At 39.0% G+C, this 17,512-nt stretch overlaps 1 protein-coding gene across 1 annotated transcript in view; it reads left to right on the top strand.

Moving 5' to 3' along the window:
- The window catches only part of DAP (death associated protein), a 57,774-nt gene extending 40,627 nt beyond the window's left edge, over positions 1-17,147 (top strand). The window contains exons 3-4 of the mRNA XM_075705380.1: positions 11,096-11,138; positions 14,302-17,147. Coding sequence (XP_075561495.1) covers positions 11,096-11,138; positions 14,302-14,421 — 163 coding nt within the window. The 3' untranslated portion in view covers positions 14,422-17,147. The remainder of the gene's footprint in view (positions 1-11,095; positions 11,139-14,301) is intronic.
- The last annotated feature ends 365 nt before the right edge of the window (positions 17,148-17,512 follow it).

A 17,512-nucleotide genomic window follows, 5' to 3' on the forward strand; every position in this document is an offset into this window, starting at 1 on the left:
ATGTTAATAGACTTCTACAAAAGGTATATCCTGGTTCATTAGCAAATAAAAAGCTATTAATGAAAATGTTTATATGTCCAAGTACGCACAGGATGACAGAAATGGCTTTTTGAAGCATATGGAGGAATAGAGGAATCTTTAGAAAAAAAATTGGTTTTGCTAATATAACATAAATTGATATTTAGATAGGTACACTTTATTTTTGAAATAAGAAGTACATTTTACTTAGGCTTATTGTCCCTGATTTCAAAGGTGTAGTAGGCTAATGATTTTTAAGTCAACTCCCATTATTATATTGTCACTTGTGATAACATCCAGACAGTGGCCAGAGGTACTACCACTGGCAGATGTTTTGGAAAAACTGTATTCTTGCTGAGGGCACCCTTCAGCTAGAACTAGAGAAACATAACTTTAAACAACAGTTTAGCCAGAACTGTGCCACCAGGTAGTGGATAAAGTAAAATGAGTCATTTTTACTGTCTTTTTTTTCTTTTCTGTTGTGCTCTATATGGAAATGACCACTATAAAATACTAGTACAAACTACCAGTATAAAGTACCGACAATATTGCTGCTGTTTAATAAATGTAAACTCAGCTGAGACTGTGCATGCTTGTTTTGTTTTCATTCCTCAGAGAGACTGATCAAAAAAATGATGCGAGGGCTGGAGCACCTCTCCTATGAGGCCAGGCTGAGAGAGTTGGGGTTGTTCAGCCTGGAGAAGAGAAGGCTGCGGGGAGACCTTATGGCGGCCTTCCAGTACTTAAAGGGGGCCTATAGGAAAGATGGGGACAATCTTTTTAGCAAGGCCTGTTGTGACAGGACAAGGAGTAATGGATTTAAACTAAAGGAGGGTATAGTTAGACTGTATATAAGGAAGAAATGTTTTACAATGAGGGTGGTGAAGCACTGGAACAGGTTGCCCAGAGAGGTAGTGGAGGCCCCATCCCTGGCAACATTCAAGGTCAGGTTGGCTGGGGCTCTGAGCAACCTGATCTGGTTAAAGCTGTCCCTGCTCCCTGCAGGGGGGTTGGGCTGGATGACCCCTAAAGGTCCCTTCCAACCCAAAGCATTCCATGATTCTAATTTGTCCTGTAGAAGCAAAGTGAAGAAGCAAACCTATGTGTGCGTCACAAACAGAAAAAATGTAATCCAACCCTGTTCTGTATGGTAGAAGGTAACGTTGCCAAGTGGTTAGCTGCCATCTTGCAGGTGCTATAGTACTTCATTAAGGAAATTAACTACTTTAGCTATTATTATTAAAGCAATTAAAAGCCATTCAAACAAATGGGGCACAAGGATATGATGGATCTAACAGACTGAACTAGAAAATTAGCAGTCATTTTTGTTAGATTAACAGAGAAATTACTAGTTGTATTGACACTCCGGAGTTCGTAGTTGCTTTAAGATTTCTACATCCCATTGAAATGAATGGGTAATACTATAGAACTATATTCAGATTTAACGTCACATTGATCTGTTACCCATTTGCATTGAATTCTGTTAGCTTTTATTGTCACCTTAAAAAGCTAGACATTTATTTCACACTGAGTGAAAGCTTACCATCTAAGAACTCCTCTTAAAATCCTTCAGATTGTAATGCTTTGAATCCCATTGCTATTGATTTCTTCAAGGTCATTTTCTCTGTCTTTTCTTGGTACCAAGTTCCAGTCCCATTGACATAAGTGGAAGTTTTGCAGATGCTTGTAGTAATATCTGATGTTGACCTTCTGGATTAAACCCTTAAGATAAATGTGGAAGGAAGAAACAGCCTGTTCTGATTGTATTCAGGTGACTGCATGTTTCTAGATGGAAAATGAAGATGCTGCCTTTCTGACCGCCACAGCTCAGCAGCTGGTGAAGTAATGGTAGTAGAGGAATGAAGTGGTTGCTTCCTCTCAGGTCAAGGGAGGTCAGTTTCTCTGTGGAGAAACTAAGTTTCTCCAAGTTCATTTAAACAAAGATGCACCCTTGTCTTAATCGCTTTTAGAGAACTTTGTTCCTTGTCTTTAGTCACATTAAAAACCTAGCTAGGCTAAGTTTATTAGGGGCTAGGTGGTTTCTTACTATTTAAAGTAAGCTGGTAAGTTGAAAACATTTTTTTAATTCTGTCTTCTGTTGCTCCTTTATGAGCCCTAAATATAAGATTGTGGAATGTTTTCTTTGTTTTCTGTGTCTGAATTAAGAGGAATTCCAGGTTCCAGGATTTACTGGTCTCTTACTCCTATGACAAGATTTATGCTTCTAGAAATGCCACTTGCCACTGGAGAATAGGGAGAATTGTGTCGATAACTTTGGCAGGGTTTGAATTAAAGCAAGGTCCTGGCCAATACAGCCAGCTCACACAATCTTCAGTATGGGTTCTGATACTACCAGAGTGTCTTCATGACCTTCCACAACGCCCTTTAACATGCTCAGAGGCTTTCCCAGGAGTGGCCCATTGAAATGGGCAGGAACTTCATCATGGTCTGTTCTGCTGTGGGTGCAGCCATGAACAGCCACAGAAGTGAAAAAATGCTGATTTTAGTCTGCATTTGCCTTGGAGAGCTTCACATAACAGTAGGGTGCAACTGCAGAATGGAGACTATGCAGAATGCATGGTGTAAAATTGGGTTGAGAAGGCTCCTCACAATAGTGCTGTGGCTGTGGAAGATGATGTAGCATTTATGCACTTGCAGATGCATGCACATTTGACTTTGTGCCTGCAGTGTAGTTTGGGGTAATAAGAAATGATGCTGCAGTCGTTCAAAGCACTAGGACAGTGACGGGTGCTCACCTACTGAATAGTTAATGGTTTAAGACATCAGAAAGCAAGATTCAGGTACAAACTCTAACAGGAGAGGTTGGGAAATTCTGTGCCACTGCTGTGTGTGACTGAGACAAACACAGATTCACCTGGGCAGGAGTGAGAAGATTTTTGCCTTCTCTTTAGCTTCTACATTCTGTGTCTCCTTCATTGCATTGACATCGTGTATTCCTAGTACAGTGGCACGCCGTTTTCCAGTTCCACTCCATCTTTCATCTGCTGGGAGAGGCCTGCAGTCACGATATTCGCAGTATGGAAGTGTGTTACTGTCATGGGAACATGCACAGGGATACATTTCAGCACTTTAATAAGGCATGGAAGACTTGGTCCTCTCTTCCCTTTGCAGCATAGTCTTTGCTGGCCATTTTGCAAATGCTTAAAGTCTACCCTACTTCATTCTTTATTTTAGAGTTTCCTTTGAATTGTGTCACTGTTTAAGTATTGCTTGCTTTATGTCAGTTTTCATAGCTCTCATTTTTCCACAGTTAAGTGGCTACAGATATTAAGTGGGCTAATGCTGCAGTCGTTGCCTGTGAGAAGTTTGTCATTGGTGTTCAGTAAGAGCTTGTGTAGATACTGCGATAACAGGGTTGAACCCTAATAAATGAGAGAGCAGTTGGAGAATTACGGACTATTTCTAAATCCTCTGAGTCTATAGAAAAGGTGAAATACTTAAATCTTCCTTTTTTAATCAGAAGAAGGCATGAAAGAGAAATTTACTCTCTGATAGCACTGTCACGTACAACAATATAGATAAGAGATTGTGGATATCTCTCTTAAATAATTTTCTCTTATGGCTAACACATGCACTAAAACCAAAGATGAACGAGAGGCTGGTGAGATTAATCAGGCCATATGCTGCAATATGTTGACAGTGAATGTAAGAACAATGAGTGTCAATCAGTTGCTATTAAATATAATGGCCAGTGATTTACCACCTCATTAAAAGATCAGGACACCCAATTTGCTTGTATGTGAATAGCAAAACAAATAGTCATTAAAATTTCCTGATAGGGCATTGAGTTCTTCCTTCAAACACATTAATTTTGCCTGCATAGGAAGAGGAGCAATTTAGCAGAGTGGAAGCTATCTCATGGGGTATATTGGGGCACAGACTGATACAAGGGGACAAGAAAATTGTTTCCAAAAGTAGTGTCTGTAGGTATGTGTATGAATTTGTGTGTGTGTATGTATGTACTGCATTTCATCAAGATTTGGCATCAAGGGGAAGTACTGCTTTTTACTTGTTTTAATATTTGCCACAGCACCTGGATTTCTTTGACATTGTTCCCTACTTACTGTACACGATACTCAGAGGTTCAACAGTGCCATCCTGTGGGTGATCTTAAAGGTTTGAAAACTATGGCAGATAAATAAATGACCTCAGCAGGATAAATTATCATAGAATATCAAATACTGTATGTCCCCGTGCAATCAGCTAGAGTATTTCCCTCTGGTAGTCAGTCAGACTAATTATTACTTTTCTGTCCAGAAAATTAATAACCTAAATATACTTTCCCATTGGTTATAATGTTTCAGGCAAGCTGATGAGCAGTGTGCTTATTAGTTTTACTCTGTTGCTGAGAAATGTGTTTTTAATCATCTCAGTGTGTTTTTAATCATCTTGGAATTTATTTTCATAGACAATGCCAAAATCAAAGGCAACTGTGTAAATTCAAATAAGCACTCCTACAAAGAAGTATCTGGACATCTTTAAAGAGGCATTAGACTGAAACTAAGACTAGTTAGCTTTCATGTTTCATAACCAGAAAATATGAATTCCCAAGCAACCTTGAAGATTAAGCTGGATGGTTTGAACAACTGGCCAAAATGCTTTTAATTCCAGAAAGATAAGGGTAGGATTAAAGTCTGAAGTTTTGTTGACTGAAGATGAAATTCTGCTCAGAATATTTGGAGAACTTTGTGTTCGTGGAGTGAATATCATGCCAGGACAAGGTAGAAAATAGCAAAACTTGCTCTAATTAGGGAACAGTTGGGGGATCAGTGGGTAACTGCCAATCATACTATATCATATATGTTTTTCATTTTGCTTGCCTAAGCAACTTGTTAAGGAGAGTGAACGATGCATTTATTCAGAAGTGAGCAAGGAAATAAAGAGCAAGCCGCTCAATAGAATGTTCTGCTCATTTTTCAAGTCCCTTCTGTTTCGGGGTGCTGGAGGGGTGCGGTGCGTGCTGTCTGCAGACTGCCTTTGCCCAGGGAGTTGGGCGCAGCTCTGGATTCTGTGTAGGTGCCTCTTCAGTTCGCAGCCTGTCACAGGAATTTCTCCTTTTCTTTCCGCACCTAGAGGCCAGTTATGAGTCGCAGTACGTGCCGCTGGATGATTTGATTGAAGGAAGGAAACACCAAATTACAAACTCCATTACTCTTTGGTGGTTAAAAATTAATACATGATTTGTGGTTCCTAAGTCGTTGAAAAACAGGTCATGCTGTTATTTATATATTTTATATGTCTGTTTGCCAGGCCCACTTAAACAGCAAAAGGTGATCGCCAGTGATAAGACATATGATTAATTCCCACAGGTATGACAAGACAAATAGGAATCACTCCTCTTTAGAAGATTAGTTTACTGTAAAGTATTTAACTTTTTTTTAGCTGTTTTGACAAAAAATCTTCTAGCCTAACAAAAGCATTGCATCTGTGTAGTTCTGTACTTTTTAAAGTAGGCTAACCTGTTTTAAATGTTGGCATATTGGGAATCTTGAGACTGTGCTTGTACCCTGATTTACAGTACATAGATGAATTTTGGATGAATCAGATGTATTGGGGAAATAATCTCTCACGATATTTAACTGAAGGCAGAAAAGGTAATGACGTATCCATGTTTAACCTCTGCACAGAAGAGATTTCTTTGTAGTCCTGATGAGTTAAGAATAACTTGAGCCCTGGAGCATCAGCATTCATATAACTTACACATTTCTAATCTAATTGATGTGGATGGGTTTGTGACATATAAATGTCTAATTCTGGTTTTGAATCTCACTAAACTCTTTATCTTGATGTTGCCTTATTTTCAGGAGGTTCTGCATTTAATGCTATGGTATTTTAAAGGTATCTGCTATTATTAGTTTTAAATGTGTGTCTTCTACTTTTTCAAGTGTCACTTTCTACTTATACTATAAAGAAGGTAAATGGGAACAATAATCTTTGCTTTTGTATGCTGTATGCAAATAGTTCTTAGCTCTTTCCTCATATAGAAGGTTCTCTATGCTCTCTCAGCTATTTTTTCCATCTTTATTTCTGCTCTGATTCTTTACTTATGGTGTTCCTGCACTGAATACTGTATTTTAAATGAGATATACTGTGAGGTACTATTTTTACCATTGTTTTTTCTCATTCTTTATTTGTCTTAGCATGTTTTTTTTATTTTTCTGATCACTAGTGTACATGGAGCACTAGCCTTCTACACCAGCTGGCTGCAGTAAGACCCATTTCCTGTTTCAGGAGGTTTTATAGTTCATGTGGAAAGGAATGATGCACAGGCATGGTTCTATTTCCTGGCTAATCAGTTCTAAACGTAGGCTTTTGTTTGGTTCACACTATGAGCAATGCTCATAGTCCTTCCTCTGGAATGGATCTGCCATTCAACCTGCCGCTGGAAACCGGCATCAGACTCGGATCCATCCCATCAGGTAACGGTGCGGTAGGCGATTTGGATGCTGCAAACAGGAGAGCGGCTGCAGGTGTTCGTCCCCTGCGTAGCTGTAGGAACATGCGGCGCTCTTTCCTGCATTTGGGACCACTCTTAAACAGCATGCATAGCCTCTGCATGTGTGTGTGGGCATACACTGCACATATAGTTAGATATAGTTAATAACTATAAAATTCCCTGTTAACTTAGAAAACTAATTTATTCGGTTTCTCTATTTTAAATGGAGTTGGATAAATACTCATCTGCCCTATGTATGTTCTGTGGCCTGTAGGAGATTTCACAGTAATACCAATGTCACTGTGTCTTTACAGTGTTTCTGTCAGACTTCAGTTCAACCAATCCCTCTAAGGTGAAGGCATAAGATTTTAGTATTATTAATGCCTCATTTAATCTAGTTAATGATCTTTTCAAGTATTCCATCTTCTTTGTGATTTACTTGCAATGTCAGATAAAGATCTTATTTAAGCTAAGTATTATGAAATAATAGAAATCTTTATTGTATTTGAATGCAATCAGGATAAATGAATCCAGTAGAGTCTGATGTTAAACAGGTGCAGTTCTTAGCAGCATCGCACATGTAAAATCAGGGTAAGTTCTTTGAACACTCAGATCTTAACAGATGTGTTCTTTTTCTCCGTATGTTATAATAAAATAAGGATTTGCTCTGAAAGCATTGACACACACTCGATGCAGTCTTGGCAAACACACCGTTGTATTCCTTACACAATATCTGCTGTGGCTATTATTTAACTTTAAATAAATGTGTGCATTAAATAGCTGCAAAGCACATATATGTATAAACAAAGGCAGTTTCTGTCAGAGAGTAATATTTTTTTGCTTTCTTGTTTACTGATGCCTAGACAAAGGAATGCTGCATCTTCAAAACAACATCTGTCAAACCGATTTTCATCAGATTAAGTATATCCTCAAAGCAACCATCACAGCTTACAAAATACTGGAAATGTAGGTTGTGCTTTGCATAAAACACCAATAGAATTTAAAGCATTTGACAGTGTTTTACAAATGTAGTGGCGGTAGCCTGTGCATATTCTCCATTTTTGTTTCTATTTTCAGTAGGTTCTTGGGAAAGATAATGAGTGATGTTGCAACACTGCAATCCCAGTAGATGTCCCAGAGTGCAATTACGGAGTTATGGTCCTGGCAGCTAATCGGGGTCCACAGAAGTGAATGGTTTGAGAGTCTGGCAGTGGAGATTGGATTTATTGTGAAGAAGTTCATCTGTAGAAAGATTTCTTTCATTAAGAATGAAATTAAAGCATGAATCAGTGGCTGATTATCCAGGCCTTTCTCTGATCCGTTTAATTCTTCATTAGTATAGATGTGTGATTATATATGCTCTGGCCTGGTTCTGGTTCTATAGATCATCAAAGATAACTGATAATATTAAATTTTTAAAGATCTTTTCTGGGACAATGTCATCTCATAAAAATGGGGGGAAAGCCAGTGGCTTTAACATAGACCATAAATACAGACACGCTCAATCATTCACGTTTCTGGCCAGCTTTCTGTCTTTTTCCCTGCTAGGGAAAAATTAATGCATGAAAATGCACTTTCTAATAGGCTGGTGTGTCTTCTGTAGGAGCAAACCATTTTGCCTTTGTAATGTTAAGTAGAGAGGTGAGGCCTCATTACAGTGTGTGCCCGCAGCTGAGTGTGGGAACTCAGGACAGCCAGAGATGAACACCGGGATTTCTGTACAAGATCTTTGTGGATGGAGGGTAGAGGCACTTGAGCAGGAAGTCACATCACTGTTCCCATTAGTTCTTCCGTTCAGAAGTTGGAAATCTAGCGTAACACAAGAAGAGTCCAATGAAAAAGCCATGGAGAGGACAAACAAGGGTAAAAGTCGAGGACAAGTCTGTTCCAGCTGCATCTGGATGTAGGTACATTTTTACAGCTCTGGTTTCCCATTAGATTGTTCCCTGTGTGTCAGTGAATTGCCCTGTGCTATCCTAAAATGTTCCATGTTAATGTTAGGCGAGTTAGTACGAGGCGCTTCGGTGCCTACCACACACCCATGGGATAGTCCTAATTAGTGTCCTGTTCCTAAGACAGTGCAACTGAAGACAGTCCCAGAACCAATTGCAAACAGACAAGGTTAAATATGTTACTTCATGATAGAGTTCAAGATAAATGCTTTATATCTGAAGGATATAATTTTTGCCAGGTATTGCTGATTTTTGTCTTCCTTATAAAGATACACTAGCTGATTCTGCGGTACTACCTAAAACATAAACCTCAGACCGGATTTTTAGCTTAACTGATTCTGAAAATGATCCTTGTAGGATCTTCAGCCTAGTTCCTTAGACAAAAGAACGTACAACTAAGTAAAAATAAGAATGAAAATGTACCAAATTTTCTAACTTTATCCAGCTTTATTGTGTACCCAGGGAACTTGGCACTTGCAAGCTGGGGTCCTTTGAATATTGATAGCATGACAGTTTGAACAGGAGACAAGGGTTTCTGAGAAGACTTTTACGATTTGCAGTAGGAAAAGCTGTGTTTGAAACAGCCATTATGCTAGAAATTCCTTCTGGCTGTCATTTTTGGCCGAAACCATGGAGCATTTAACTTGTTTTTAAAGCAATGAGTATGGAACAGACAGCAAATAATACAGCCTGGTGGTAGGCAGACAAGCCGTAGCACGTTCAGCAAATACAGGCTCTTTCTGGGAAACGTTGATTTGAATTTCATGCATCATCCAAGCATAGTGAACACCGAAAGGTCATCGTAAGAATATAAGGAAAAAAATCCATCTGATTTGAATTTCTCACTATCCAGTATTGTTAATAATACGATGTCAAACAAATAACTGTTTCTCTGAGTGTGACTAAAGCCAGATTCCATGTATAGTTGAAGAATAACTTGCCACACCATTTTTTTTTCCATTTACTGTTAATTTGCTTTATAAAGTCATGGTGTAGTTTATGAATGGTACCTTGAGACACTGCAGTACATCTGTGTTTTCTCAGAGCTATTTTTTTTGAGTTTGTTACTCAGCATCCAGGAAATCTCATGCAGACTGTAACATACTAATTGGCTCAGTACAATTAGGATAAAATGAAAGTGTTTTGCTATTGATCTTCACTTGTTATTAGTTTATACTAACAGAAAATTAGATTGAAGAAATCTAATACAGTATCAAAATACTCTTTCTCATTGCAGGAAATATCACTGGTACTCTTAAATGGCAGTATTTTAGAGCAGAACTTCCTTCCTTTCTCCTTTTTCTAACCCTGTCTTTCTGACTTTTAAAAAAATTCTTGAAGGGATGATGAGTCTTGTTAAATAACTAGGGTGTTCAGAGACTGTGTAGCAATACTGTGACTTAAACAGGGCTCAGGCAATATTTGTTAGACCATTATATCAAGGTCTAATACTGTGCTGTTTGTCACCTGAACTTCACATAACATCATGTTAATAAATCTTTACAAGCTGTGTAGTTGTAAAGTGCATCATCATAATCAGTATCATTCCTCTAATAAATCACTTGATTTGTGTTTGCTTTGTGTTGTTCCAACCTCATCAGCCATAACATCACAGGGTGGGGACTCTTCTTATGGTCCAATTAACAAACCACCTGCTCTGAGTCCTGGGTTATGCATGTGCTCGGAGGGAGGCACATCTTTATCTCCACACCCTCCTTTCCTTTGCAGTTACATGGTTTTCTTACAGAAGTATTGCCTCTATTGTGGAGATTTTCTGGAGCTCCTGGTCTCGATCCTTCTGCAGGCTCCATGCAGATGTATGGTTTTACTTGCCCAGGAGACCACTGAAGTCGATGAGTATTTGTAATTTAGACGCTGAGGCGATGCCCACCACCAGGGGTGTGAGCTGTTAGACATGGCTGCACTTTGGCCTCCATGTAGAGGTGGTCAGTTCAATAGATCGGTGGCCCAGGGAAACTGATCCCTCGTGCTGACCAAGCTTCAGAGTCGAATTCTAGCTGCAGAGAGTCTGTTCCTATTGGCATGGATGGAGGTCTGCAAATGAAAAAGCAGGACAGGCTTTGCTTTATGTTTTTTAACATTTGTTTTATTGCAGCCATGATTCTCCTCCTGTGTAACAGAATAGATAAATATCTGCTTGAAAATCTATGATTTAAAGTACTGGGTGTTGTTTTTTCTGAGACTCAGAATCTCAATCCATTTGATTGACAGATATAAACTTGAATTTTATTTTATTCTCCATCACAGCAGTAAGTTTAGTCCAACTACAGTTTTCACTGTTGCAATACAAATACACTAAACCTAAAGTGCTGCTGGCAGCTTATATCTAAAATTTGAGGATTAAGAAACCGATGCAAACAAACAAAGACTCTCAGCTTTAAGTAAGGAACAGAGTCTTGTTGGACTAGCCTTTTACTGCTGTCACACTTAATGTGAAGTAATAGCAGCCAAAACCTATAGGTCTGTTCTTGGCTGCAATAAGTACTAATAAGGCACTAGTCATTTGAAGAGGGAATTTGTCTTGTCTATTTGAAATGTTCATTAATTGCCAAAAATGCCAAGGTTTTTTGCCTTGTACGTGTGATGTACTTTTCATTTTTACCTTCTAAATAAGTTGTACAAATAATCCCTCTTGTTTTTTTTTCAGTCCACCTAAACCAACGGTGTTCATCTCTGGTGTCATTGCTAGGGTAAGATTACCATTAAATTTCTTTCAATCTTAGAAAAATGATTGTAGGATTTTCAGAATTATCACTGATCAGAGCAAAATTAATCTTTTTCATTCCCATTCCTTTTTAATGAGAAGAGGCTTTATGTTTTGTATATTTGTGTAAGTCCCTTTGAGCATTCTTTTTGGTTTTCTGAGAAATTGAAATTATTTATTGAAATTACTTCCACTGTTTTACTTTGAATTTTAGCACTTTATTGGATCTTCTTTTCATATCTGAGCTAGATATTACTGCATTCATTTTCTTTGAAAGTGGTTGCGTGTAAGTCTGCTGCTATAGCTGGATCTGTGATGAGGAGCAACAATCCTGTCAGTAAGGATGCATGTTTGAAGATATGTGTTTCAGCTGCCGTATGTGCCTTGAGGTACTTGGGATTCAAGGCATTATTCCCTGGATTTTAACAGCAGGCAGGACCTGGAAATCTATAAGCTAAATCATTAGTATTAACTAGCCATTAATCGTATGATCAGTAATAAATGCCTTGTGTGTTGTGACAGGGTTTTTATCATGGCTTTACATGATGGGTACCTTTATCATGATGGCCTTACATCACTGGGGTGTGTAATGGAGTGGTTTACCCATAAGATGCTGCGGTTGTGTCAGATCACGTAGGGTGGAAAGAGTGAGCTGATGCCATTTTCCCCAGCCCATAGGGGTAGTAGACAGGCAGTGCTGTATTTCCTTGACCTCCATCTGCACTAAGGTGGATACCTATTTAGGCATTTAGATGCCTGATTACTTCTAACTAATTACTGCATTAATATTTAGTAATTTTAATAGCACTTTAACGATTGTACGGTAGTGATATTTTTTTGAGTGACGTAGGAAATCTCAGACATAAAAAACACAGGCCCCCAGTTTAGTAGGGATGCAAAAGATTCAAAATGGAAAGAAAGTATTTTTTTGATTTTGTAATTCAGCTCTTCTTTAGCTAATCAATTACTTGATAGGGTACTAAACTTACCCTCAGTAAGCTGTCAGCCACAGGTTTATTTATTAACCTATGAAGAGCAAAGTTGTTCTGTCCTTTTCTGAGACTTTATAGCTCCCAAACATGTATCAAAATTTCTTCTCTATGTAATAAACAAAACCTAGCAATGCTTTTTTGAACCCAGAGTAATTTTTCAATTATATTTTCAAGTTTCCTGATAGTTCTCATCAGTGTTAAGTGGAGGTTTATGTACCATGACCTGTCCTGTTTAATGTCTTTATCAGACAGAAAGCTTCTCATCAGGTTTGTGGATGGCACCAAATTGCGAGGAACAGTTAATAAGTTTGAGGGCAGGGCTGCTACTCGGAGGGAGCTGGACAGGCTGGAAGAACGGCAGGCAGCAGGTGGACACAAGCCAGCCACATACAGGACAGCAAGAAGGCCAACAGCATCCTGGGCTGTGTTAACAGGAAGGTAGCTGGTAGATCAAAGGAAGGGATTATCCCCCTCTGCTCAGCACGCTTTAGATGACATATGGAATAGTTCATCCAGTTTTGGACACCCCAGCGTATGCAAGGTGTTGATAAACCAGAGCGAGTTCACTGGAGGGCCACCAAGGTGGTCAGGGGCTGGAGTGTATGCCCTGGGAGGAGAGGCTGAAGGAACAGCCCTTGTTAGTGTGGAGAAGAGATGGTTTTGGGAGGACCTAACAACAGCCTTCCCACATCTATAAGGAAGTTATCAAGATGGAGCCAGGCTGTTCAGAGTGGTGTGTGGCAGGCAGACAAGAGACAGAAAACACAAATTGAAAAGGAAGGGCCTGACTAGACATAAAAAAATAAACTTTTTTACTGTGAGGACATTCAGGCAATGGAACAGGTTGCCTGGAGGGGCTGTTCAGTCTCTGTTCTTAGAGGTCTTCATTAGATGGGATAGAAACCTTGAGTAAGTTGGTCTGATCTCATAGCTAGTTCTACTTTGAGCAGGAGGTTGGGCTAGAGACATCCTGAAGTCCCTTCCAACCTCAATTATTCTATGATATTTTGATTTGAAGATAGGCATTTCCTGCTAACACTTACAGACTGACTCTGTCATCTGCTCAACCATTACAGTTGCATTCACATCACCCATTTGAGACAGCAAAGTGGGAGGGGTCAGAGAGGTATGGAAAAGGCAAACAGCAGCAGCAGGGGAAAGAAGGTAGAAAATGTCAAGTCTGAGAAGAGGAGATCTTTGAAAAGCGGAAGCAGCTTAGAGAAAAAAGTGAAAAAATGTAAGAAGTTAACCTAGCGATCAAGATAAAAAAAAAAGTTATGTTGAAACAGAAAGGAAGAGTTTGGAGTAGATTCAAGTGGGGTCAGGTGTGAAGCAGGTCATCTGAGACATCAGCTTTGTACAAAATACCTCTGTATAAGATTGTCACCCCATGAGCTGATGGAATATAAGGAGTTTCTGGCTTATGATGTTTGTCCCCGTTTCTAAAGAGGGAAGTTGTGGTGCTGTTCTCCTCCCCGTCACTGAGCACTGGTAGTAGTTGTTTCCCATTGCTTTTTGAAAACCCTATGGGACTGACCCTAGAAATGACAGTTGTAAATAGGTGGTGTAAGGGTTACACCTGAGCTGAGACTGCCCAACAGCAGCACGTGAGAACTAACACTAGCAGACCTGGCTAAAGAGCATGTTAAACTTAAAAGCCAGCCACCCCTAAGATTTGAGTCAAAAGTAGTTTTAGATCCTGCCTTTCTTCCCATGGAAGTGGCATTCCTGCAGTCGGTTTTCTTGTGGAGGTTTTCACGCTGCCTTACCTTGTTTGTGAAACGGTCTCCTCTTTCTGGTTGCTGTGTGAAAACCAAATAGGTCAAGGACATCTGACCACACAGAGCCAGTGAAAGTGGTGTAGCATGAGGAGCCATTAAGCACTGAAGATAGGAAAGGGTTTTTTTCCTTTGGGTCACTTTAAGATACTGCATTCTTGGATGGTGGGTGTAATTGGAAGAAGTGAAACTTGCATAAGTAACATTTTGAAGTCAGCTAAAAGAATGGCAAGATAGGGCGTGTACAGGGGGATTCCAGAGTAACATGCAACACGTGTTTTCCATGTGCTCTTCACATTTTTAAAAACTTACTTTCCAGTTCGAGTGGATGCATGCTTTTAAGATTTCTTAAATTTTTCCTGGTGTGTTCTTTGAACAGGGCGATAAGGACTTCCCTCCAGCTGCGGCTCAGGTGGCTCATCAGAAACCACATCCTTCTGTGGAAAAGCTTCCTCACCCACAACATGTCAAACAGCAGATCCACCAGCCTCGCAAGTGAGCTCTCCATCAAAATCTCAGCCAAACTGCCGTCAGTGAATAAGTTTTCGAAAGAAGACGAAAACCCTTTAGGATTCACACTGTCACATCTGTAAAATTGACCTCTAAAATAATATTCTGTTTCTTTTACTTTAATTCTCAAAGGTCAATAAGAATGAAGACGTTGTTGTTATCCCAAATGGAAAATTCCCTATTAAGTATTTGCTGATCAAGGGTGGGTTTTTTATGAGATTTTCTTATTGCCAAGATAAAACTTTAGTATGAATAATATGATTAATGAGCTTAAAACTTGTACTTTTAGTTGTGGCATCGCAATAGCAGATAGTTAATGTAGTTTTTATGCTAAGCCAGTAAGGAAGAATAGCCCTTTTGAACTGGTACCTTTACTATCTGGAGGGAGTTCGTTGTGTGTGCTGAGGCAGAAATCAGTGGTTGTCTTGATTACGTAGAACCTTTGCAGTCTTCAGTATCCTACGGTGTTACACCCCAGTAGCTGTGCCCTCTGATTTCAACTAGTGAGATGATAAAAGGGCCCAAAAGCATGTCTCAAGTGGGCATAAATCCAGCTGATCTTCTTTACACCCCTTCGCACTTGCACAGTCTTGCTGAGGTTCTTCCATTTGGAGATCTGTGAGTATGGAGAGGGGAGAGAAATCAGTTATAAGAACACTGCTGCTGTAGGCAACTGATTTGTGATCTCATGGGTCTCACTGGGGCTGTATTTTCATGAGGTGATGATTTCTCAATTCCAATAGCAAGCTGAAGGAGCTCAGGACCCTCCAGAATTGAACTTAAAATAAACTGGTGAAAAATCTGTTGTCTTTTTTTTAAGTTAGAGTTTGAGATCACTGTTTGAAATTAAGAGATACCTTTAGTAAATGTGTTTAACTTTATGACCCAACCTCTGTTGCACATCATATTTTTTCCTAGTCTTCTTGTTGTGAATAAGGAAGGTAGTGATACGAAGGAATAAAAAAGTTACTTTTCAAATAGAGCAATTGGTTTAGTTTTGGCCACATAATTAAATCTTTTGATTGCACAGTTCAAAATCACTTAGCTCTGTCATTTCCTTCTGCAATTCATCTCTGTAAAACCCAAGAAAATAATTTTTTAAACATTCCACCTACATTTTTGAAGTGTACTTACATTTTTAACTAACTAGAAATACAGTACAGCCTTTAGTACCCTCTAGGTTTATAAAACTTTTAACAACATCAAAAAAGTGGGTACTGGAGCTAGTGCTGCAAACATTCACCTGGCAAATCAGTGAAAATTTGGGGTCACTTGGTGCTTTACTAGCTCATTTATGTTTAAAATCAAATAGTGTAGAAAACCAGTGAGGAGAGTTTTAAAAATACTACTTCTTTTTAAATTTCTGCAGATTAATTATTCCCTGAGAAGCTGATTTAAAACAACAACAACAAAATCATCTGAAATATGTCCCATTTCACAAGTGGTATAGCTCACTTAATGTGGGTGAGAGGGACCTGGCATTTCCATCTCTTCATAGGCTTGAAATGGAAATGATGTTTTGCAAAGGATATGCATGGTTATATTTATTCTACACCCAAGAAAGGATGTGCAATCTGTATATGCAGTCCTTATTTTCAATTTAATTAGATAACCGTCCTTGCCTTAAGGAATGAGTGGTGTTTATAAGAATTATTCTGTATTAGAATATGCATAATTTTTAAAATATGCTTTCTGTTTCTGATGTCGGTACAAGTGGCCTTGTTTTGTAGCCACTCATGAGTGTACAAGGGATTGACACATGAGTAACTCATTCATAAGGGTAGCATTGTTGAGCCTCGTGGAATATCTGCACGAGATAATTCGCTGGCAGGAATGTTTGCAGATTCAGGACAGAAGGTGGTGATACCTCGCTGATGGTGCAGTGTGCTGTCAGCGATGAAGTATGTTGCAGGTGCTTGGTACTGGCAGCTGCTGGCTTGAGAATGAGCTCGATAGTCTTGTGCCTCCATCTGAAGTAGTGTCTAGGCTCCAGCTGCAGTCAATGGTGATATAGTCAAGACAATCGGTAGAGTTTAGGTATGGTGTCTTTGACCAAATGCAAGTGTCTTTCAGGATGAGCTGGATCACTCTCGACTCCATTGACTGCAGTGGAAAACCAGTTGTTCCTCAGTGTAGAAGCACACTATTAGGTGGGGCTGGGTACCTCTACTCTGTGTCTAGGAATAGCTGGTAGAAATGTGTATTTCTGTCTTCTGAAAGCAACACCACATTTCCATTTTAATATTAAAAGTTGGGAACATGGATGCTTTTGAATTACGAACTACTGCTCCTAGTTGTTAAAGCAATATATACGGCATATATAGACAATACCTGAGTTTTGTCTTTGATTACTTAGTATGTAAGATGTGTAAGTTTGTACAATGGAGTATGACTCTCAAGATAGCTTTAGTGGCTTTTAGAGTGCAGGAATTCCTATATGGTTAGAAAATGTCTCTGTATGAAAGCATATTATATATTGTTGGGAGGTATACATGTTTATACATAGGTGTTCTTACCAAAGCATTACCTTGCCCAAAATAAAGAATCGTAACTGGTGATCTGGAGTGCCTACTGATGGTTATTGATACTTTTAAAATATGTTACAATAACATACAAGCACAGGAGATGTTCAGATGTTACCTTGAAATGATTGCAAAAGAAATTTTCTATAATTGTCAATGTGGCAATAATACAACAATAAAGTATGATGTTGTATATTGGGCTCTTTTTTCTGTAAGTACAATGTAAATCAGCAGGGTGCGGTTTTGTGGGGTTTATGGGATTTTATTACAGAATGCTGCACGACTAATCAACATTTTATAGGTAGTGAAATTTATTAGGAAGTTTTATGATGCAGTGGATGAGCTGTTTTAGATAGTCCAGTCTCATTTAAAATAAAAACTAAATGCTACGAGCTAGAATGGGAGTTGCTGTTTTCCACTATGATATTGGAGATCCTCACTCAGTCTTTGCAAAGCTATAGAATCTAAGCCTGTTAATAAATCAGTATGGTAAAGGAAATGAAACTTAACATTTTCCATTGCTTTTCAAGTTCTAATCTTATTTCAGAAAAAGAAAGT

Source organism: Pelecanus crispus, chromosome 2 (genome assembly GCF_030463565.1).
Source record: "Pelecanus crispus isolate bPelCri1 chromosome 2, bPelCri1.pri, whole genome shotgun sequence".
Lineage (NCBI taxonomy): Eukaryota > Metazoa > Chordata > Aves > Pelecaniformes > Pelecanidae > Pelecanus > Pelecanus crispus.